At 34.4% G+C, this 22601-nt stretch overlaps 3 protein-coding genes and 1 pseudogene across 8 annotated transcripts; 2 read left to right on the plus strand and 2 right to left on the minus strand.

The window, feature by feature from the left end:
- Positions 1-2458: 2458 nt before the first annotated feature.
- Positions 2459-3457, minus strand: LOC115981229 (annotated as a pseudogene).
- A 292-nt stretch (positions 3458-3749) lies between these two features.
- On the minus strand, positions 3750-7295 carry LOC115982736. Of its 5 annotated transcripts, XM_031105441.1 has the most exons (6): positions 7191-7295; positions 5013-5231; positions 4655-4751; positions 4519-4566; positions 4267-4382; positions 3750-4168 (listed from the first exon to the last, which is right to left on the minus strand). In XM_031105441.1, exons 3-6 carry the CDS (start codon positions 4700-4702, stop codon positions 3979-3981), a joined length of 402 nt encoding a protein of 133 aa, XP_030961301.1. In that variant the 5' UTR covers positions 4703-4751; positions 5013-5231; positions 7191-7295; the 3' UTR covers positions 3750-3978. The 5 variants fall into 5 exon arrangements, 4 of the variants coding, with proteins under 4 accessions (XP_030961301.1, XP_030961302.1, XP_030961300.1 ...); XM_031105442.1 differs by lacking the exon at positions 4655-4751; XR_004089712.1 differs by lacking the exons at positions 4519-4566; positions 4655-4751.
- A 4502-nt stretch (positions 7296-11797) lies between these two features.
- Positions 11798-12945, plus strand: LOC115981230. Its single transcript, XM_031103393.1, has 2 exons — positions 11798-12107; positions 12173-12945. The coding sequence occupies exons 1-2, from the start codon at positions 11798-11800 to the stop codon at positions 12943-12945; spliced, it is 1083 nt and encodes a 360-aa protein (XP_030959253.1).
- Positions 12946-19153: 6208 nt separating this feature from the next.
- On the plus strand, positions 19154-22394 carry LOC115982735 (DEAD-box ATP-dependent RNA helicase 22-like). Of its 2 annotated transcripts, none has more exons than XM_031105438.1 (4): positions 19154-20023; positions 20123-20239; positions 20375-20805; positions 22055-22394. In XM_031105438.1, exons 2-4 carry the CDS (start codon positions 20219-20221, stop codon positions 22092-22094), a joined length of 492 nt encoding a protein of 163 aa, XP_030961298.1. In that variant the 5' UTR covers positions 19154-20023; positions 20123-20218; the 3' UTR covers positions 22095-22394. The 2 variants fall into 2 exon arrangements, with proteins under 2 accessions (XP_030961298.1, XP_030961299.1); XM_031105439.1 differs by having other exon boundaries at positions 20126-20239.
- The last annotated feature ends 207 nt before the right edge of the window (positions 22395-22601 follow it).

A 22601-nucleotide genomic window follows, 5' to 3' on the forward strand; every position in this document is an offset into this window, starting at 1 on the left:
TTTACAGTTAGTTTTAACTTTTATCACTTGATACAAAACTATACATGTAAAGTTACACAATAATGACATATATACCTGCTTGGTTGTCCTTGAGATCCAGTGCGATATAATAACAGTAGAAAAGTTTGTTGTCAAGGGCGAATCAAGCAGACTTATGCACATACATAATAAAACTTCTTCCAGAAGAAAGGTGAGAAGCAATATTACTCTGGAGTTCCAAAAAGGCATGTATCGTGATTGGCATTAGAATATTGCAGGTTTAGGCATATGAAAACCTCAAAGCAGTCCCTGCAGTGATCACAATTTACAGTTATTTTATAACAACTTTAAAAACACATCCTACATCTCATTCTCATTAAAATAATACTTATTTTATGCGCATAAAAAAAATTAAAAAAAAAAAAAAAAACCATGTTATTGTACTTTTTGGTGGCAGTAGAGAGAAAAAAACTATATATATATTTTACATGTTCATTGCAACAAGATGCAAAAAATTTAGCAATATGCTTCGCCAGATGTGGTATTCTATTTGTGGATTTGGTGTTTCAATAATAGCTAAAATGGATTAAAGTCATTTTGCATCACCGGATGCTGATGATCTTAGGGGCTTCTTATGCATAGCTTCTAAGTTTGTCCCTTTATCACCTCTCAACCAGATGTGGGAATCTATTTGTGGATTTGGTGTTACAATAAAAGCTAAAATGGACTAAACGCATTTTGCATCACCGGATGCTGATGATCTTAGCGGCTTCATATGCATAGCTTCTGAGTTTTGTCACTTTACCAATTCTCAACAATAAAGTGACATTAATTCAATTATGGAATTTATTTTGTTTGTATGTAGGTAGGATAGCATTCAAACACAAGTTCCTTAGTAAAAGATTAAAGATTTTACCAGTTGAGCTAACTGAAACCTATTTGATTAAGGATTACTATCTCTTATTGCTTGAAACCCCATACATTGGTTTATCAACATATAGAGAAGCTACTATGATCGCATCTTAACAGAATAACTGTCGTATTCCAATAGTTTTTCCAATTATATTCAAACGCATGACTATATTAAATCTAGTTGTTATTAAAAAAGAAAACATTGTTTGTCAATTTTTTAAAATACAATGTCGATTAATTGAATTAGTAAGTTACCCATACGATGCATGGATAATGTTGTGATGTTTTATATAAAAACGGTTTTGGATAATGTTGTACATATATTGGAGCATCCATATCGGTGGAGCTAAAAGTTTTAGCATTTAACAACTCAAAAAGCTATTTTATCTATTTTAATATAATTTCACAACACACCCTGCATCAAATGGTCTAATTTTTATCATCAATCAAACACTATTCATTTATATATATATATATACATACATACATACATACCACTTTAGTACAGTAAATTGCTAATCTTGACAGTTCACTATAGCAAGAAGGCAAAATATTTTGTCTTTGACTACACCAATATTGGCACTTAAATTGGAGTGTGAGGTGATAAAAAAGCTAACCACTACCAATGGTGATGCTCTAAAGAAAAAGTAAACTAATTTAATAATTAGAGTAAAGAAGCATATAAATTTTGAGATATTAAAAATTAAATTAGTAGCAAGTAGCAATGTATCACAAAGATCAACCTACTCAAACTATATAATGAGTCAATGACAAAGTTTTCTTTATTACAACAATGAGTTAAAAATTAAAAATAGAGAGACAACCGCGTAGAAAGGGCAACAAATATTAATTTTTCTCCAATATTCCTCCATGAGCATTTTTTTTTTTTCGCTTTTGTTTTTAATACTAAGACGGTGGGTATGCTATAAGTCATGAAGAAAAGAGAAATGTATGGTGTAAGTTCAGGCAATTATTGAGAGATTAATGAGATAACACTAAAAATAAGTAAATGTGATATTTTGAGTAATAGTAAAAAAACTTAACAAAAAGAGGTAAAAAAAAAAATTTTAATTCAAAATTAGAGCACCACATGGCAGGATATCATGCATTCTCGCATTATATATATATATATATATATATATTGATATTGATTGGATACCCAATATTCCTAACTTTTGCCCCCAAAAAAAGGCACGAAGGAGGAGGAAAGCGTCAAATTGTAGATGTAAGGAGTTCAAAAAAATGATGAAGTGCAAGAGCATTTTCCATAGAGTTCAAAAAAATGAGCACCATTCACATAAGCTAGCATTTAGGTAAGGAATTATCCATTCATTAAGAAAAGAAGGAAAAAGCTTTTGAGAAATGGACCTATTGACAATTTGACATAATGCAAAAAAGTAAAAAGCACATTGAATACCTTCATGGTGAACCCTTTAATCTATCAGATCATGGCAAAGCCATAGTAAGAGAGGATGTACCAGTGGACCACTGCCAGATCTTAGAAACAGAACAACTACACCTTTACTTCCAGTGTTAAATCTTCTTCCCCTCACCATCCCCAATCCCATCAATTGTGGATGTCCCATTTTGTCCCTCTCCCTTTCACAATTCTCGTACTACCACCCACTCTATTGGGACAGAGCAACTGGCAGCTCTGAATCAGCAACCACATATTGATATGATCCCAATGAGTAACATCTTGCATCCAAACTACTACTGCTGGTCTCTCCCACTCCTCTCTCTACTACAGCTCCTACTCCATCATTTGAGCTTCTAAATTTGCCAATTCCCACAGAAAATACACTCTTTTCACTAATAATGGCATTTTCTGCTGGCTTTTGACCAGAAAGAAACCCACTTGCCCCATTGCTTGAAAACCCATCTTCTTCCCTTGGGTCCTCCAAACAAAAAGATGGGTTTTCAATGGAAAGCCCAACAACCCCAGGTGTGTAAAGGTTCCCTCTACAAAGAGTGCAAGTTGAATTAGATAGTAACCATGTGCCTATACAATCAATATGAAAAGCATGGCTAAACATTGGAAGCAACCTCAACTTGTCTTGTTCTGAAAACTCACAAAGACAAACTGCACAATCAAATGGCTCTTTCAGACCGATTATCTCCTTATAGAGGAAAACTGGGAGAGCATCTACGAAAGCTTGATCTAGGTCAGAATCAAGAAAGTCGAAAGGGTTGTTGCAATTGTCTCTTAAAAGCATCAGACTCAGAAATCTCTGGGTGTCTGTTTGATTCACTAATTGATGATGAAGATCTATGTTTTGTGAGAAATCCAATAAGCAAGTGAAGTAGATCAGATATAAAAAAGATGACAGCTAGAATAACTATGATAAAAAGAATTGCTGGGCTTATTTTACTTCCAGATGATGACGATGGGCTTGGTTGTTTCTGGTAATCAATGAAGGAGAAGAAGAAGAAGAAGAAGGTGAAAGTAGATGAGAGAGAGGAGGGCTGGTGAGAAAACCATTTCTCAGTCTGACTTGAGATTGAACCAAAGACATTTTAGGATATTGGCATACAAAATTCACCACCACTTTTCTCAGCTGAATTGCAACAAACACTCAGTTATCAATGTGTTAAGTGCAACTCTCAAGACACAATTTTTCCTTGCTACCTTTGAAAACAAATAATCAAACCCCAACTCATGTAATGCGGCAAACAAGCAAAACAGTCACTTGTATTTCTTGCACTCACAAGAAACCAAATACAGTTTAATCAAATAACATGAGAAAGAATCTAATTTTATTTTGACTCAGATTTGTAAACCAAAATGGTTAAAAGGACAATATTTTATTGTTACCAGAAACTCTAGTTCTTATCTTTTGCATTGACAAGAAAGAATATTGAAAAAGGAACAGCTTTTCATAGACAGTAACCATGTTTTGTAAAGGTTTCCTCTATAAAGGGGGCAAGTTAAATTAGACGGTAATCATGTGTCTATTGACTGTTTTATACAAAGAACTATAAAGGAAAACATTCGGACAATCAGTTGTTTCAAAACAGAGTCCAAACTAACTTGTCTGAATCCCACACACAAAACAACAAGGAAGTAATTCATGTACAGAGGTTAATTCAGAACCTCAATCGCTTTTTCTCTACAACTCCCCAAAAATACGAGTTGTCGAAGCCTCTGCCTATCCCACTATGGGACTTCAATTTCTTCTTTTTGGTCCCCCTTCTTGTCCATATCTTCTGCCATCTTCGCAACAATTTAACAAAATTTTTCAAGGCGAGGCACATCCTCAACAATGGAACCTCGTAGCTACAAATACAAAAAGAAAAACAAAGGGGAAATTTAAAAACAGTAATTTTTTACAGTTACAAACTTATTTACTACTAAAAAAATTAAAAGCTACCTACAATGGAATTAGGCTATATTCTCCAAAATCTATCCTTTTCATCTTCAAGACCCTTTCCGGGCCTAAGACATTAAATTTTCTGTGAGTTGGAAGTTCATCAAACAAATACTTCTTGCACTGCATAAAAAAAAATTTAAAAAAAAAAAAAACAAAACAAAACAGTTTCACAAGGTAAACAAATTAACTGGGAAAAGGAGAAAAGACACAAAATAACAACAAATAGCAATATAGAGGAAAACAACAAATAACCTACCTCAGATGGATAAGTCACATCATACTTTGTTAGTAAGACGAGCTTGCCCTAAATTTTTTAAAAAAATCATAATAAAAATAATAATAACAAAATCATAATAAAAACACATAATTTTAAAATTAACAAAAAAACCCACATCCACGCAGTCAATGGTATGTTTGGATGCTTGGCAAAGAGCTTTCATTCTTTCTACCTTCCTCCTCTAGGTATTTGAATAGATGTGTACCTGATTTCTGTAGAAGAAATTAAATATATACATACTACTAACAACTTGTAAACAAACTCCTAATGCAACTGAAATAAGAAGAAATTAATTATATACATACTTTTATCACATCGCTCACCCATTTGGACTGACTTCTTAAATCAACATAGATGACATGCAAACAAAATTTTTAATATTATAGTTAAGAACATTATGCAAATACCACAGGTTCTTAACGTTACACAAGTAAAAACAAAAAGATCACAGTATTATGAGGAAGAAAACTTACCATAGAATTGAACCCTGGAAACAATTGGAACGGCTCAATAAGCTTAATCGGCCGAACGTCTATTTAGGAATAACCCACCTAAAATGAACCTCAAAATTGAGAGTTAAAAATTTAACAATAGTTTCACCATCACTCTCAATTTAAGTTCATATTAGGTGGGTTATTCCTAAATAAACGTTCTTCCTCTTCTTCTTCTTCTTCTTCTTCTTCTTCTTCTCTCTATTTGAAAAATAATAATAATAAATAAATAAATTTGTCTTATATATCTAATCTAAGAAAAACCTTTTTAAGGTAGAGTTTTTGATCAAGAAGATACCAAGCAATAACCACCAGGTACTAAAAACCACTTGTGATTGAGCATACTTTTGGTGTGTGAAAGAATTAATGGAGAATTATCAGAAACATGCCATCTTTTCCATAGCTTTTCATAATTTTGTTAGACTAAATGATAGGATAATAGGGGTTTCAAAGGTACCAATCAAGATTTAATTCCTATGAGACAACTTAATAGTGAAGCAAACAACACGAGATCTTTAACAGACCTTGAGATGGTGATTTTTCAGGATTCCATTGCTAATTCCACTTGGGGATAACAATTAGTAGTTGTATATGTATTTTATTATCTTTTTGCATTATCATTTTGTGCATATTGATTTTTTGATATTTAATTAATATTGATAAGAAGTTATTAATAATAATAACAAATAATTATGACACTAAAAAAACTAATATCTTTATTATTATTATCATTATTTTTATTAAGTTGATACTAAGTATGAAATAAATTCTTTTATGTGTTTTTTGAAATTGCCATTTTTTTAAAAAAAAAAGAGCATAATATCAAAATTAAAAAAAAAAAAAATTGAACCAAACTCACCCTCAATACTGGAACAAAATCCACGGTTGTAAGTAAAATCGGAGTAGCTGTGATACATTGCTACTTGCTACTAATTTAATTTTAATATCTCAAAATTTATATGCTCCTTTACTCTAATTATTAAATTAGTTTACTTTTTCTTTAGAGCATCACCATTGGTGGTGGTTAGCTATTTTGCCACCTCACACTCCAATTTATGTGCCAACATTGGTATAGTCAAAGACAAAATATTTTGCCTTCTTGCTATAGGGAACTGCCAAGATTAGCAATTCACTGTAGCAAAGTGGTATATGTGTACATATACATATATATACATATGAATGGTGTTTGATTGATGATAAAAATTAGACAATTTGATGCAGGGTGTGTTGAGTCGACTCCAGATAAAAAGAAAACCGTGAGTTCCCTAAGTCTTTACTAGATAAAAAGGTCACACTAGTTGGCTAGAGCTGGAACATAAGAAGATATAACTCAACATAAATCACTGGAGTTGCATTTTTTTTTCCACCTGAAGTATTATTTGAGGTTAAATTCCCTCCTCCCGACTCCTCCCATTCTTAATCGACACTAATTTCCATGAGCTAAGCACATGATAATGGCTGCACACCTATGGGGCTCCACCCAACAAACATGCAAGGCCTCACCTGAAATTCTACACTAATGATTGGCAATGCGATCAAGCTATTATTAAATCATTTACCAAATTGCCAATGAGTTGACTAAGGATCTGCTAAAGTGGAAGATATCATAATTTTGACCCACATAGTTCAGGAGCGATGGGTATGTATCACAAATTTCATATATATGACCGGCCTATCCCTCACAATTCTATTATCCAATATTTCGTTATTAGTTATTACACAGAAAAATTAATAATGCTCATCTACAGACTACTTCAATGTACCAAACAAGGGATTAAATTGTCATTTACTGGCCCTGAAGTGGTCCAAAATTTTAATATCTGAACTCATGCACACTGATAGCATTTAGGCATTGACAATGTGAATCAAAAGGATCACCATGGAAATATAGATGTAGACGTATATGCATACATATATGAACATAGTCCATGGAGTAAACATCTCCAACCATGTGTATGATTTCATCATTTCATGTGCTATGGCACCATAATATAATTCTTTTGTATGATTGTAAACAGCCTTATAGTGGGCTAAATGTAAGTGACTGAACTGGCATTTAGCAATTGTTGTTAAGATAAGTCATTAGATCACCATACACTTACTCTTTATAGGAAGAGTCCTAAATAGTACATAATATAATTAAATAGTACAGAACTTTACCGTTGATGCACCATAGCAGGAGCCTACCACCATGTCTCTGTAGTGATTTTTCAATAAAGAACAGAGATATGTGACTCTCAGGGTAGAGAGGCACAGAAATTTGGGGAAGGGGGCGGCTGAAGGAAAGAAAAGAATAGGAGGGTATTTATATCATGCTATTATTAGGGTTTAAAAAAATTAAATGGCAAAAATCCACGCGCGAAGGCTCGAACTGGGGATCAGTTAGCCAAAACCCAGGATGTATACCACTAAGCCACTGATCAGTCACTTCATGAAGTTACGTCAATAAATAGATATATATAAATCGGTCGGTTTAGTTGGTTTCTAGGTTAAAAAATCCAGCACCAAAACCAAACCAAAAAATTGAACTTAGTTCAATCAGTTTCAGCCCATTTTTTCGATTCATCGGTTTTTTGCACACCCCTACTTGAAATCCCATGCCCAAGGTCTAGAAATTTCTGAAGCTAATCTCCTTTTTTTTTTTTTTTTTTTTATATATATATAGGGTCTGTGTAGATTGAGCTTATTTTTGTTGAAACTGAATACACCGTAGCAAAATATTTTTTAAATGTGTGAATAGTACCTTGGGACCCATTTTTAATGAAAAAGTTATTGAAAAGTGGAATTTGTGAGTCAATGAACAGTGCACGGATCACTGTTCATAGTGGAAAGTCAACATTTGCGGTTACTATTCATGCACTGTTGCATGAACAGTAGCCGCATCACTCTAAAACGCGTGAAAACAAACAAAAAAAAAAAGGAAGAAGGACACGTTTACTGTAGCGTGGGTTCTATGCCCAAAACGCAAACGCCGAATGCAGTAAAACGTCCAAACCAAACGGGCATATAGAAACATTTCATCATGATATTATTCAATTGACTCGTAATTTGAACAAAATTTATCAATAAGAGGAAGGGACTTTATCCAGACTGAGCATCAGCATCAAAGAAATGCTATACTACTTTATTTTACCATTTCAAAAAACCACTTTATTACTTATACCATCTCATTTTACAATACCTCTCACATCCTAAAACTCTATTTTTATTAAAATATTATTCTTTAATCTTTTTTTATTATTTCTTTCTAGCCAATACTTTTTTTCAGTTCCATTTTCCTAGGCTTTCCAACCGTTTTTTTTTTTTTTCCTCAGCCTCCCTCAACCTCTAGTACCAGTTCATCACACAGAACCACACACACAGACCCATCAACATAGCCATACACATACACACACAAACCATCAAACCAGAGCCAACAATGGCCACCACACCCACCACCCAAGCCACCGATCAGAAACCACACCGCCGATTTGAAACCTAGCCTATTTGAAACCCACCGGAGCAAACCCATTCAAAAAATATCATCACCGGAGCTACCAATGATCAACCCAACCGATCCACCCACTGATCAACAAATCTACCGTTTCAAACCCACCATCAATCAATCCCAGCCCACCGATCCGATCCTAGCTCGCCGATCCACGACTAACAACCCACTTCAGCCACAACCTAACCACGATCCAAACACCGGACCCAACCACGACCCATAACCCCTTTAAGCACCTGTCACAGCCAGGAAAAAAAAAAAATACAACCACCACAGTGACCCACGCCAAAAACCACAACCACCACTGACCCACACCGTCACCCACAACCCAAACACCGGACCTACAACCCAACCACGACCCAAGCACTGGACCCAACCACGACCAACGACCCAAACATCGGACCCAACCACGACCCACAACCCCTTTTAAGTACCGGTCACAGCCAAAAACCACAACAACCACTGACCCACGCCGTCACCCACGACCCAAACACCGGACCCACAACCCAAACATCGAACCCAACAGAGAAGGAAGAGAGAGAAGAGATGGCGTTTGGGTCCGTAGAGAGGAGAGAACAAAAATGGAGAAACAGAGAAGAGAAGGAAGAGAGAGAAAAGAATTGAAGTTGGAGAGAAAAAATCGGAGGGGAATAAAATATATATATTTTTTTAACATACTGCTACGGTACAATTCTAAATTTAGAATTTTACTGTAGCACTATTGCAAAAAATTTTGCAATAGTGCAGTTTACTATTGTTTGATGCAAGTGTTTTTGACCCCTGAAATGTCAAAAATGCCTTAAGTATGGCATTAGCATTTTTCAATGCTAATGTTCTAAGAAAGTATATGCTGTATCTGGAATACCAGATCAGCATCTAGTTGGTGTTTCATGCTCCAATAAAAATTCGACACTTGTATTAAAAAAAAAAAAACAGATCAGTATACTAGCTCATTTAAATCAAAAATACAAAAGTGCCCTTGAAAATTTTCCAAAGTCCCGCCACTTAACACGCTTTACTTTTATGCAAAATCGAAATTTTATCTCTTGCACACTAGCACACACCAGCACCTCCATCTCTCTCAACTCCAAAGCTCGACAGCTACTGCCTAGCATCGCCTCCGAAGATCATCAGTTCCGACGAGACCTGCCTTCGTCTCGTTGGAAAATGCTCAAAATCGTCTCTGCTTCTCATTGTTTCCAACCCCCAATGCCGGAAGTTTTCTCACCGCTTCCAACACCTGAGGTTGCAAGAAGGTCTTCTCCTTCTCCTCCTTTTTTTTTTTTTTTTTCTTTCTGTTTTCTAAATTTTTCTTTTTACAGAGATGTGTTTTGTGTTTTAAAAAACTGACATATACATTTATATGTTTGATAAAATGCTTCAGTGAAGAGGAATGCGCTAATATATATATATATATATATATATATATATATATATTTATATATATATTTTTTTTTTTTCGCTAAGAACTATTCCGTTTCAAATACAACCATATCGAACGGACTATATTTTTCATCCCTCTAAAATCACTCTCTCTCGCGGCTGCCGGCCTTAGATCGGCGACCCATAGCGACCGGCGACTTACTGTGAGTTTTTTATTTATTTTACTTTCCCTCTTTCACTCGCACAATCGCACTCTTCACTCTTCACTGTTTCCTTTTAAATTTTTTTTTTGGGAAAACTCCATCTCTCTCTCGCTATGTATTGAGTATTGACTGAGTGGTCAAATACTTGGTTTGGATAGAAGACCGATTGTTCTGGACGAGTTAGTCTCACACTCTCTCGGATTAAAAAAAGAAAAGAAAAAGAGTTTGGGTTGGTTTGGTTAAGATTGTTTCTTGTTAGTTGTTATTATTAATAAATTTGTATATGTTTTTATCTTTAATTAATTATTTATTTATTAATTAATTTATATAATTCATAAATATAATGTTATCCAGCAGAACATTTTTTTTTTTTTTTTTGGCACTATTATAATTTTAGATATATATTTTTAAAACATTTTTATTGTTGTTAGTTATTTTTAAAACCCAAAATAAACATAAATAATAAATTATGCCTACAAATCTGAAAATAAACATTTTTGTGGGTGTCGAAAACAGACACTGATGGCAGTGACTCAGTAGCTGACTTACACAATTAATTTATAGGAGCTAAAGGGTAAAAATTCCACAATGAGATATCTAAACTGATTATAAAGTGATACGGAATGAAAAGATTATATATTGATATAGAAATTACAAATTTAAAAATTATATATATGAATCGTTTTGGCGCAGGCGGATGTCAAGTGGAGATTTCTAACAAATTCTCTATTGCAACCTTAATGAACTCAACAATCAAGTCTGCAGTGGATTCCAATCGGTACCTTGGCCCTCATCTTCTTTTGGAAGGTTTGTAGTGGTGGAATTGTCTATCACACTTATCAGACTCATACTGTTATATTATGTTAGTTTTATTGTCATCTAGCATTTTCCTTTTATATCTGATTCTATGTCTCTTGATCTTAAACTAATTCTCTTCAGGTAGTAGTATGAGTCGCCTTGGTTTTTCACTCTTTCACATCTCTATCAAAAGGACTGGAGCTACTGCAGCCAAGTGGACTGGTTCTGGTTTAAGAAACATTTCTGGTGCATTGTCTTTAAGGTGTTGTTTATTTTGTCCTAGCTCAGCAGAATTAAACCCTACTCCATTTCAACTTCTTGGGCCTCCAGAAATCCCTCATTCAACAGTTACTGTGATTCCAAGTAAAGACCTTTTCTTTGATGAAAACAAATTTCGGCTGACACCTGTCAGTGTAGAAAAAAATCCTTGCGTTCAATTTTATGCAAACTGTATATACAAGAAGTCATTATATGATCTGCTGCACTCTTTGGAGATGTCTTGGTACCACTGTCAGCATACTACTCTCAAACTTATTTGCCTCTTGAGGAACACTAATTATTTTGGAAACTGAAGAAGAGAGGAGTTCTTTATGGCAGCTATGTGGCTCCACCAATACCACCCTAAAACGTTAGCATGCAATTTGAAAACATTTGCCAAAGTTGGGTGCTTGAAAGACTTGCTGGAAATCCTCTGTCGGATTGTCAATAGTGGCACCCAGATACTTCAATGTCATGCCGACATCATGGACAGGGTAGAACTTAAAAGGATCAGACTAATTTTGGGTAGGAGAATTAAAGAACTTACACAGAGAACTAATAAAACTATGATAAGCAAAAGACTGATAAGGAAAAAGCAATTTATGAGAAGGAAAATACTTACAAGGAGAAAGCAAAATATGAAGGCTGTGAAGGATTGGACAAAGACTAAGAAAGAAAAGGCATCATATTTGAGAATGGAGAACAGAAAAATGATGGTAAAATGGGCCTTTGAGAAGAGAATGAAGGCTGTGAAGGATAAGATGAATGCTAAGAAAGAGAAGGCTACAAAGAGAAAGGAGAAAAGAAATATGATGGCAATAAAAGCCATTGAGTGGTACAACTATGATCCAAAGTACCGCTTTTTGTACGATCGGATTTCTGATCTCTTTGCCGAGCTACTTAAGGCTGATCTTGAGCACTCGAATACTGGGCGGACAGAAAAAATTAGTATGGCCTCAAAATGGTGCCCTTCTCTTTACTCTTCTTATGATTATTCAACTTTATTTACAAAGGGATCAATGAATCTCACTATGTTTACAGGGTTCGGAATCGATTACAAAAAGAAGTTCTTGTCCCACTTCGGAAAGCCCTAGAGTTGCCAGAAATTTACATGAGTGCCAATCAATGGAACTTGCTTCAATGTGATCGAATCTCATCTGTTGCCTTGAAAACTTACAAGTGGGCATTCTATAAACATGACCGTGAAAGGTTTTTGCATTACCTTCAGAATGTGCAGTGCTCTGAACTGCCAAAAACCACTGCCAACAATTTACTTCCACATGAGATATTAAATCTTCTTCAATATGTTAATGGTCTTGAAGTTGCTGAACGGCAATGGAAAAGAATGCTAGATGCTTTCTCTAAGAATGGCAAATTTGTCAACTGCATTTCAACTTTTAACATGAATGACTGCACACATGGATTCTGCTGTGGCTTTACATTGATGACTTCTGAACTCTGTGCAAACCCTTGGAAGGGAAAGCTCCTTAGGTATGGTGATAATCCTGAGATTGTGAGCATCGAAGTGGATGATTTTGGATCAAGGATAAATTTTTGTAGACTAAATAATGTTGTGAGCCCAAAAGGAGATGATAGCGATACTAAACAATGGAGCCTGCGGCTATTACCATTCTTGGATAAAATTTTGGAAACTGCAATCGACTTGAATGTGAGCAAACAGGATATGATCAAAAGGGTTTTTGTGTTTGATGGTACAGGCCTTGCTTTTAGAGAGATTTTGCAATATGAAGGCTGTTGTAGCTCGTGTTTGTGGCTGGATCAGTAACTCTGAAGCAATGAGGTAGAAGTTTAAAAGGAATGGCTATGTTATGCGAGAAACTGTGCATTGGGATATGAGTAACTATGGATCACCAGTTCCGGCACTGCTCTCAGTTGAGGATGGTCTAACACACATAAGTCGACCCCTGGAGACAAGTTTCAGAGGTTTCTTGGAGGGATATGGAACCTTGAATTTAAGGGCTATGATGGAATCAGAGATTTGCAGTGCAGGTGATCCAGAACTTTTAGTGCTGGACTAACTTTATTTTATTTTGTCATTCTCCTTTTTAGCTAGACAATCATATATTTTAGTAGCGTTGGTAATTTTCATTATCTATACTAATTTACTTAGGTTCTATGGATTATGTCTAATGCATTATTATCTTTTCTATTTTAAGATTTTAACTAGGTTTTTAAAAACTTGAACTTGAGTTCAATAGATTAGACCGAACTTGTGTGCCGTTTCAAAATATCAGGACATTGCATTGGTGGCATGAATATTGTTTTGAAATTGATTGTTGGTTTAAGACTTGACAAGTTTTTGAGGAAGTCAGCATATCTCATGATATTTCAATTATTTACCCTTTTTTGTGTGTGTGTGTGTGTGATAATTACACTCTCCTCTCTTGATGTTTGAAAGAATGACACTCTGCCCTAGAGCTGAAGGAAGAAAACACTCACCTCCTTTAAGAACTTGGGCTTCATGAATTCAGAATTCTAAGTTGATGCAAATATTGTTGTCCTACAAAATGGTATCGATCCAAAGTTACATCATCCATGCTATTATTTAAGAGGCTTCCCCTATTTGGATTCCTCATTTTTTAGTTCAAATATGTCCTTACACCCCTATGTTTAAGAAGAGACAAAACTAAAGGACAATCTAGTAAAAATGCAACTCTAACTCCCACTAAAACATTGCCTAAAAAATAGGGTCATTTTCCTGTTGATTATTAAATTACTTTATCCATTTATAAATTAGATTCTCAAAATAAAAAATATATATATTAAAAATAAAGACTTTTTTTTTAGCTATAAAATAGAACCACTAAGCACAATGTTTTCACTAAACCAAAAAAAAAAAAAAAGCCTCATTACACATGCAAAATGAGGCTAGTGTCTATAACAACGTTCAACCCACGTATGCGAGATAAAAAAAAAAAAAACAAAAACAAAAACAAAAACAAAAAACCTAGCTCACTAAGAAGTCACTTTATTTATTTTACATAACTTTACAACACGTTCTCCATGAAATTCTTAATTTAAAAATAAAATAAATTAAAATAATACTATTTTTTTCATACGCACTAGCAATTAGAAAAAAAAAAAAAAAATCAATAACTAGATTGCAAACCAGTGAAACCACCACCGCCCAACCATTAGTGTTACACCACTCAGCCCCACACAACAAAACCATCACTGCCAAAGAGGAAAAAAAAAAACCCGACCCGAGGTAGCCATCGTTAAAACCATATTGATCGTTGATATCCCCCCCCCCCACCCCAAAAAAAAAAAAAAAAAAAAACGCGTAGGTGAATAGTTTTTTTTTTTTTTTTTTGGTGAAACTATAATATTGGCCCTTCAAACTTACCGTGTATGTGCCATTGGTATCTCAAGTTTCAAGAGAGTACAATTGGTTTCAAAATAAGTAATATAAGTCCTTTTATTAGTAGTATTATTTACGTGACTAACGAAATGTCATTTTTTTAGCGACTTGGCATTTCTTTTCATTAAAAAATTACAATCTTATCCAAATTAAAACTCATTTGCAATCTGATCCACAAAGCCACGAAAGAGAGAAGGGGAGCGAGTGATTGAACAAACCCAAGCCCTAGCTACCGTCGGTGACGCCGCTGCCCTCCTTTGAAGAAGAGGTTAGATTAAGTCTCTTTTTTTTTTTTTTTTCAAAAGTAGGTTAAAATGTGATAAATCAAATAATTTTTGATACACTTCTTGCAAAGGCCTTATGTGTGTGTGTTTGTTTCTCCAAAAAAAAAAAAAAAAAAACTCATTTTTCTTTCTTAAAAATCACCGCCACAAATACAAAAAATGCAACCACAAATCTACTATTTTTATTATAAAAAAAGACGGAAAGACCACAAATTCACAAATCTAGAGACAAGAAACAACCCAACTAGATAAAATTTAAGGACCAACTTGAGTTACTGAAGCAACACACAAGTCTGCCAAAGCAACAACAAGGACCTACAACGATTGTTTTTTTTTATAGGAACCACAACGATTGTTGAAGCAACAATAACAATTGTGATCACTACTATAGACACCACATTTTGTACCGGTTCATAACCTTTAGTCTTTGGCACACATGATGAGTTTGAAATATATCAACAAAGGGTAATTGAAGTTATCTTGATAGTTCGAAAGTAATCACAACTTAAAAGTTTTCAAAATCACTTTGAAAATAACGCTAAAAAAGTGACATATACTCATTGTTTTGACCATAACTTTTGAACCGCAAATAATTTTTGAATGAATCTTTTTGCTTTGGAAAGTGTACATCTTGAGCTTCAGGGTTTTAAGCGAGCTTGCGTATGCAAGCTCCAACCTACATATGTAGCTTCATTTCCAGGTCACCAAACGTCTATATTTAGCTCCTTAATCACTTAAATCTTCACCACCACAGGGGGTGGAGGACGTCTTGGAACCTCTAGTGCGCTCCAAAAGACTCCTAAAAACCCTAGTTTAAGCCTATTAATATCCCTTTATGACTCCATTCCGAGAGAGAGAGAGAGAGAGAGAGAGAGAGAGAGAGAGAGAGAGAGAGAGAGAGAGAGAGAGAGAGAGAGAGAGAGAGAGAGAGAGAGAGAGAGAGAGAGAGAGAGAGCCTTTTTCAATACTTTTCTTCCAAAAACACTTTTCTTCTTTAATCTTCTACACACCACACATGTTTTTAGTTCTTCAAAACCTCTCTATTTCTCACTTAGACAGAAACTACTTTTGATCTTCATTAAAAAAAAAAAAAACTTTCAAATCCTTTCAAGATTAAACTTTCAAATCCTTTCAAGAATCCTCTCTTATTTTTGAGTTGTGACTAACAAAGAGCTATTAAGTCCTTTAATCCCTTTAAATCTCATTTGATTTTGTTGTGTAGGCACTAAGGAGCCGATTAAATACTTCAAACGTGTGATCCATAAGTAAGGTGAGTCCCTTTCTATTGCTCTTCCTTAATTTAGGCTTTGTAATTTGTGTTCTTTTTGCTTTTAATTAGATTTATATCTTATACATTCTTACTATTTGTTTTTTATCTATTTAGTCTTAGTTATTTGTGTTCAATTCTTTTCAAGTATGAATATGTTGATAAATATGTGAATATTAACATGTTTTGCTTTGTGGTTTGTAGTTCTTATGTAGATTTGAGTTTTTATGCATGTTTAGAATTGGGATTTGATTTAGACGCCTTTGAAATGTTGTGCAATGATGTGTTTTAAATAAATGGTTAAATGAACATGTTAAAAATCATATGAATCAATGAATATACTTTGTTTGTATTTTATTGTTCTTTAATATTGTTAGATCCAATGCATGTTTAGGAATTGTTTGTTTGATTTTACTTTGTTCTCAATTATGTTTAGTAATATATTTTGATTTGTTTATTTGTTCTTAATGAAGAGCTGAATTGATTAAAGGATATGTGAATTTGAATATATGTGAAGCGATTTTGGATTTGTTTGTTTTATTTTACTTTGTTCTCAATTATGTTTATGAATAGATTTTGATTTGTCTCTTTGTTCTTAATGAAGAGCTGAATTGATTAAAGGACATGCGAATTTGAATATATGTGAAGCAATTCTAGATTTGGGTTTCTATGTCTATATGCGCTTGCATGGTTGAAGGTGTGTACGTAGGCCCGAAAACTTGTGTACACAGCTTGACCTAGAAAAGGCCTAATATTTGTCTTGATTGTTTGATATTTTCAATGTCTGGTTGTTCTTCTTGACCCTTTTTAGGTTAGAAAACATTAATTTCTTGCCGTGATATACTCTCTTGTCTTCTTCATAAAATATTTGACATGTTTTGTTTTCTTATAAATGCATGATTTGATTTTGTTTGATTTAATCGCTGATTAATTAGGTGGTAAACAATTGATTTGATTTGATTTGATTACTTTATTTGAATTTGTTTTCTTCTATATTGTGATTTGATTTGATATTTTCTTGTGTCTGAGCTTTTAGTTGATTTAATTGTATGATTAGATTTTGGGCTTAGTTAATAATATCATTAATTAAATGGGGCCTAGCAACATTAGTAGAAGCTGGCCCGTGGGCCATGGGCCGAGTGGGGTTGGATGTTTAATACTTTTTCATCCATGGATCTTAACTCTAGACCTAGTGCAACCCACAAGTGCAAGGCGGTGCACTCAGTGGCGGCTTTAATGGGCATGGTGAGTTAGAATTGGACATATGTTTGACCATAATTAAATAAAAATTTTATTAATGAAGCCCAATCTATTTTAATTTTCTTTTCATACACTTGTAGGGGTTTTTAACCCTATAATACTCCAGGTTAGAGGTGAGTGAGAAAAATATAGCCCCAGTAGGAATGAGGCTTTCTAAAGTTTACCCTACCAACTTACAATATGTGTTATTGCCTATAATGGATATTGATCATTCAGGTCCATTTAGACCCTTAGTTGGATCATGACTCCCTAGTTGTGAGTGACCTACTGATCTTAAATTTTAGTATGAAGGTTTTACCCACACATAGAACAACCATATACCCAATTTATAGGAAAGCCCATTTGCGTTTGTTTGGTTTAACCCAAAAGAAAAAATTTCCAAAAATAAATTAAAGATAAAAATCTTTTGCAAAGAAAAATGTTTTCATGAAAAAAATCTTTTGTAAATAATTTTTGAAGAAAATAATTTTTTTTTATAAATTTTTTGCAAAGAAAAATAATTCAAGAAAATAATTAAAAAAAAATCTTCTGCAAAGAAATTATTTTTCGAGAAGAAGGTTTTTTATTAAAAAAAAATTGGAAGAAGAGTTTTTTAAAAAGAAAAAAAAAAAGGAGAAAATTTTGAAAAATAAAAAATGAGAGCTGATTCACAAAGCCATGGTATGCCCTAAGTTTTTTTTTTTTTTTTTTTTTTGAGAGGATATGCCCTAAGTTTTGGGCCCAATATAAAAATATTTTCAAATGATAAGCTCAAGACCATAAGTATACTAAAGACTTTGGAGGAGGAAGATGTGCTATGAAGTCATAACATACCCTATTTAGACCAAAATTATAAATAAATAAAAAAATTAAAAAAAAATTAAAAAAAAATTAAAAAAAAAACACACACACACACACACACACAAAAGTAGCAAAGCCCAAGACCATGAGTATGTTATGAACTTTATTTAAAAGATGTTGAACCCATCCATGTTATGAGAAACTTTGAAACCCTAAAATCTCTAGAGACATGGGTAGGCCCCACGAGGATTGAAAAGTGAAATCATTTGAACTAATTGACCAAGCCTTTTAATACGATATGATATTCATAAAAGAGACCATGTATAAATAAATAAACAATCAAACTTTAATGTATATCTCAAATTGAAATAGAGTGTCAACCACAATTGATAATAGAATATAAAATAAATTTGCAAGATTGTAGATTTCTTATATGTTTTTATTCTTTGTCAAATGAGTTATCCAATAAGTCATTTGTAATTTTGTTTTATATTTTGGGATATTGATATTGTGTAAAAATAAAACTTATATATTTGTTTTACTTATCTTTATGTTATTTTGTTTTAGATAGCAATGTCATGATTTGTATAATTTTAAAATTATTGAATAAGTATTAATAAGTTTAACTAAGTTCATTCTTGGTATAAGTAGTGAATTCAAAGTATTGTATTTTATATCAAGTAATTTGTTACATGACTTTCTAAATGGCAAATACATGTTTTCTTTATTAAAAAAAAAAAAAAATTCATATGGAAAATATGAGTCAACCTGACCGACTTGCAACTCGATTGATCCGAACCTTTTTTTAATCCACTTAAAATGACCAATTTTAACCTACAACTGATTTAACCGGACTCAAACCCGACCCTTGCCATGTCTACTTAGGGGCAAGACCCACGTGAGAACGAAAATGTAAATGTGAAAATTGACAATTTTTTTTTTCAAGATAAAAAAAATAAATAAAAGAAAAAGAAGAGGAAAAAGAAAGAGACGAAGGAAAAGTAAAAAAGAGATGTAGGCTTCTCAACCTCAACTCAATCCAAAACCTATCCTGCCTCTTGAATGACATAGAGAGAGACTGGTGGCGGCGGCGGCGGCAGCAGCAGCAAGTAGGTATGTGGTTGATGCATTTGAGAAGCGGTTGCAGATCCTTGCACTTTCGTCAACTATATGCACATTCAAATCCGATAACACCAACCTCCTTATTTCGGCCATCAACAAAGACACATGTCACCAACAATTTTTCTCCATCCCATTAATCAAACCACTCTCTGTGGGATCTCCCACCCCACTCTTCTCACTCCCTTCCCATTCCTTATTTCTCACCTCTTCCCAATATCTCAACAGTTTCTTTCTCCTTCACCCAGAATATCCCCATTACAATGACATCCATCTTCTCACCTATAACCCCACCACTCAAAAAGCTCTCACTCTTCCTCTTGATCCTCCACTCCCTACAACTACAACTCTCACTTGGGAGGTTAGAACCCAATTTGGCTTCGACCCTTCAACCAAACTCCACAAATTCCTCCGTGTTAAATGGACAGAATCCATTCCACAATCAATTCCTGGAGTTATTAATATGGTGTGCACGGTTTTGACAATTGGCAGCAACAAGTCGTGGAGAGAGGTAAATCATGTGCCACCGCCGGTTGATTCTACCAAGTGTGGTATTGGTGGGAAAAGTAGTGTTTGTGTTAATGGTGCAATACATCGGTTAACACAGTATGGGGATTCCATTGTGGCTTTTGATCTCAAAGATGAGAATTTTAGACTTATCCCACTTCCCCATGACTTCAAAAAAAAAAAAACTCTGCACCGTTCCGTTTGGAATTTGAACGGTTAGTTGAGCTTGATGGGTGCTTGGCCTTGGTAGCTGACGTATATAGCGGTTAGTGTAATTGAAGGGATTTGGGTTCAGTTTTCTTTGGGGGTATGTCTGTAGACATTTTAAGATTTTTTGGTTCTCACAAATAAGAAACTTTGACAGCAGGGATGGCCAGTTAACGAGCCTGATATTCTTGTGTAGACACCATCTGCTCTCCTGAATAATATTGACCCAGATAAACGCCGTTGTTTGGAGTTTATGCGTGGGGTAAAATATGTGGTATGCTTTTTGTGTAACTTACTATGCGTAATTATGTTGTTTATCTCAATAATCCCAAATCTGATTTGGTAGAATGATAACATAGCAGAGATCACATTATTTATGAGTAACATATCTATTTACTATAACTTGCAGGTGTTAGATGAGGCAGATATACTTCTTTGTGGGGGCTTCCAGAATAAAGTTATCTGTCTATTAAACATGCTCCGTTTTGATGAAAAGCTATTGCCTCAGTCAAAAGAATCTGTATCTGAGATTACCAGTGGACCTTCATTACACTTTACTTTAGAGGATAAAGAGGACCTACAAACTGACATCATATCAGAAGGGGAGGAAAATTCTGAGGATGTTCATATTGATGACTTAGCAGAGGATGTTGAAGCTGGGTCTAATAAAACAAAAGACTGGAGGAGAGTGAGAAAAAATTATGAGAGCAGTAAACAGTACATTTGCGTTACAGCCACCCTTACAGTAAATGGAAAGAAAACTGCTGGGGCAGTGTTGAAACAGATGTTTACAGATGCCAACTGGGTCAGTGGAAACTACCTCCATTGTCACAACCCCAGGTGCCCCATCTATTTCTGGTTGCCCACTATTTTCTCTAGTGATATTCTTTTCCCCTTGCTAGTAACACATGGTGAAATATTAGGTTTACTACTGGCTCAATGGAAAATTTTCGGTACCACAATGCTGTGTGTGTGTGTATATAAATTAAAGTATGTATATTAATTATATTATGTACTACTTAGGACTCTCCCTATAAAGAGTAAGCGTATGGTGATCTAATGACTTATCTTAACAACAATTGCTAAATGCCAGTTCAGTCACTTACATTTAGCCCACTATAAGGCTGTTTACAACCATGCAAAAGAATTATATTATGGTGCCATAGCACATGAAATGATGAAATCATACACATGGTTGGAGATGTTTACTCCATGCTCTATGTTCATAAATGGATGCATATACATCTACATCTATATTTCCATGGTGATCCTTTTGTTTCACATTGTCAATGCCTAAATGCTATCAGTGGGCATGAGTTCAGATTATAAATTTTGGACCACTTAAGGGCCAGTAAATGACAATTTAATCCCTTGCTTGGTACATTGAAGTATTCTACATTGAAGTATTCTGTAGATGAGCATTATCAATTTCTCTGTGTAATAACTAATAACGAAATATTGGATAATAGAATTGAGAGGGATAGGCAAGGCATATATACGAAATTTGTGATACATACCCATCGCTCCTGAACTATGTGGGTCAAAATTATGATATCTTCCACTTTAGCAGATCCTTAGCCAACTCATTGGCAATTTGGCAAATGATTTAACAATAGCTTGATTGCATTGCCAATAATTAGTGTAGAAGTTCAGGTGAGGTCTTGCATGTTTGTTGGGTGAAGCCCCATAGGTGTGCAGCCATTATCATGTGCTTAGCTCATGGAAATTAGTGTCGATTAAGAATGTGAGGAGTCAGGAGGAGGGAATTTAACCTCAAATAATACTTCAAGTGGGAAAAAAAAATGCAACTCCAATGACTTATGTTGAGATATATCTTCTTATGTTCCAGTTCTAGACAAATAGCGTGACCTTTTTATCTAGTAAAGACTTAGGGAACTCACGGTTTTCTTTTTATATGGAGTTGACTCAACATTTTTTTTGGGGGGGTTACACAACATAGCCCTGCCTTGAAGAGGCTTGCCGTCATAAAAAAGAAAAGAAAAAGTATTCTGCTAAATAACCTCTTTGGTGTTATGATGCATGTGGAAATGCATAAGAGTTGGTGATTATTGATTCAATTCTTTTTCAGATTGAAGTTACAACTGAGACTCAGGCGGATGAACTCATAAATGCTGTGAATCAAGATTTTAAATCTAAAGCTACTGAATGCCGAACCATGGTGTTTGCGAATACTGTTGAGGCTGCAGTAGCAGTGGCAATATATTGTTGAAAGCTGGCATTTTACCATAAGGATATCTTCTTGGAGGAACGTTCCCAGAGCTCAACTGATCTCAAAGAGAAAGGTGGTATTCTTGTGTGCACTGATGCTGCTGCACGTGGTGTTGACATACCAAATGTCTCACATGTTATTTACACTCTGTTTGTATCGATGTAAAATATTTTCCATAAAATATTTTCCCATTTTCAAGCGTTTGATTGCATGTAAAATATAGTCAATGTTGTAAAAATTTTTCCTTTTTGACTAAAACCTTGTGCGTGAAAACTTGCAAAATATTTTACTAAAAAAACAAGTGTAAAACATTTTACAAAAATCTCACACCCGACTCTCTCCCCCTTTCTCATACTTTACTTGACCTCTCTCACACTTGCCCAAACCAGCGACAACACCCACCGGC

The sequence above is a fragment of the Quercus lobata genome, chromosome 3, assembly GCF_001633185.2.
Source record: "Quercus lobata isolate SW786 chromosome 3, ValleyOak3.0 Primary Assembly, whole genome shotgun sequence".
NCBI lineage: Eukaryota > Viridiplantae > Streptophyta > Magnoliopsida > Fagales > Fagaceae > Quercus > Quercus lobata.

What these genes read in the sequence shown, in the direction of transcription:
- LOC115982736 (XM_031105441.1), bottom strand. Translation starts at nt 4,702, where the DNA reads ATGAAAGCTCTTTGCCAAGCATCCAAACATACCATTGACTGCGTGGAT. An exon ending in ATACCATTGACTGCGTGGAT is followed by an intron (nt 4,567 to 4,654) that starts GTGGGTTTTTTT and finishes TAAAAAATTTAG; the next exon opens with GGCAAGCTCGTCTTACTAAC. An exon ending in ATGTGACTTATCCATCTGAG is followed by an intron (nt 4,383 to 4,518) that starts GTAGGTTATTTG and finishes TTTTTTATGCAG; the next exon opens with TGCAAGAAGTATTTGTTTGA.
- LOC115982735 (XM_031105438.1), top strand. Translation starts at nt 20,219, where the DNA reads ATGCGTGGGGTAAAATATGTG. An exon ending in TGCGTGGGGTAAAATATGTG is followed by an intron (nt 20,240 to 20,374) that starts GTATGCTTTTTG and finishes TATAACTTGCAG; the next exon opens with GTGTTAGATGAGGCAGATAT. An exon ending in CTCCATTGTCACAACCCCAG is followed by an intron (nt 20,806 to 22,054) that starts GTGCCCCATCTA and finishes ATTCTTTTTCAG; the next exon opens with ATTGAAGTTACAACTGAGAC.
- LOC115981230 (XM_031103393.1), top strand. Translation starts at nt 11,798, where the DNA reads ATGAAGGCTGTGAAGGATTGGACAAAGACTAAGAAAGAAAAGGCATCA. An exon ending in TGGGCGGACAGAAAAAATTA is followed by an intron (nt 12,108 to 12,172) that starts GTATGGCCTCAA and finishes TTATTTACAAAG; the next exon opens with GGATCAATGAATCTCACTAT.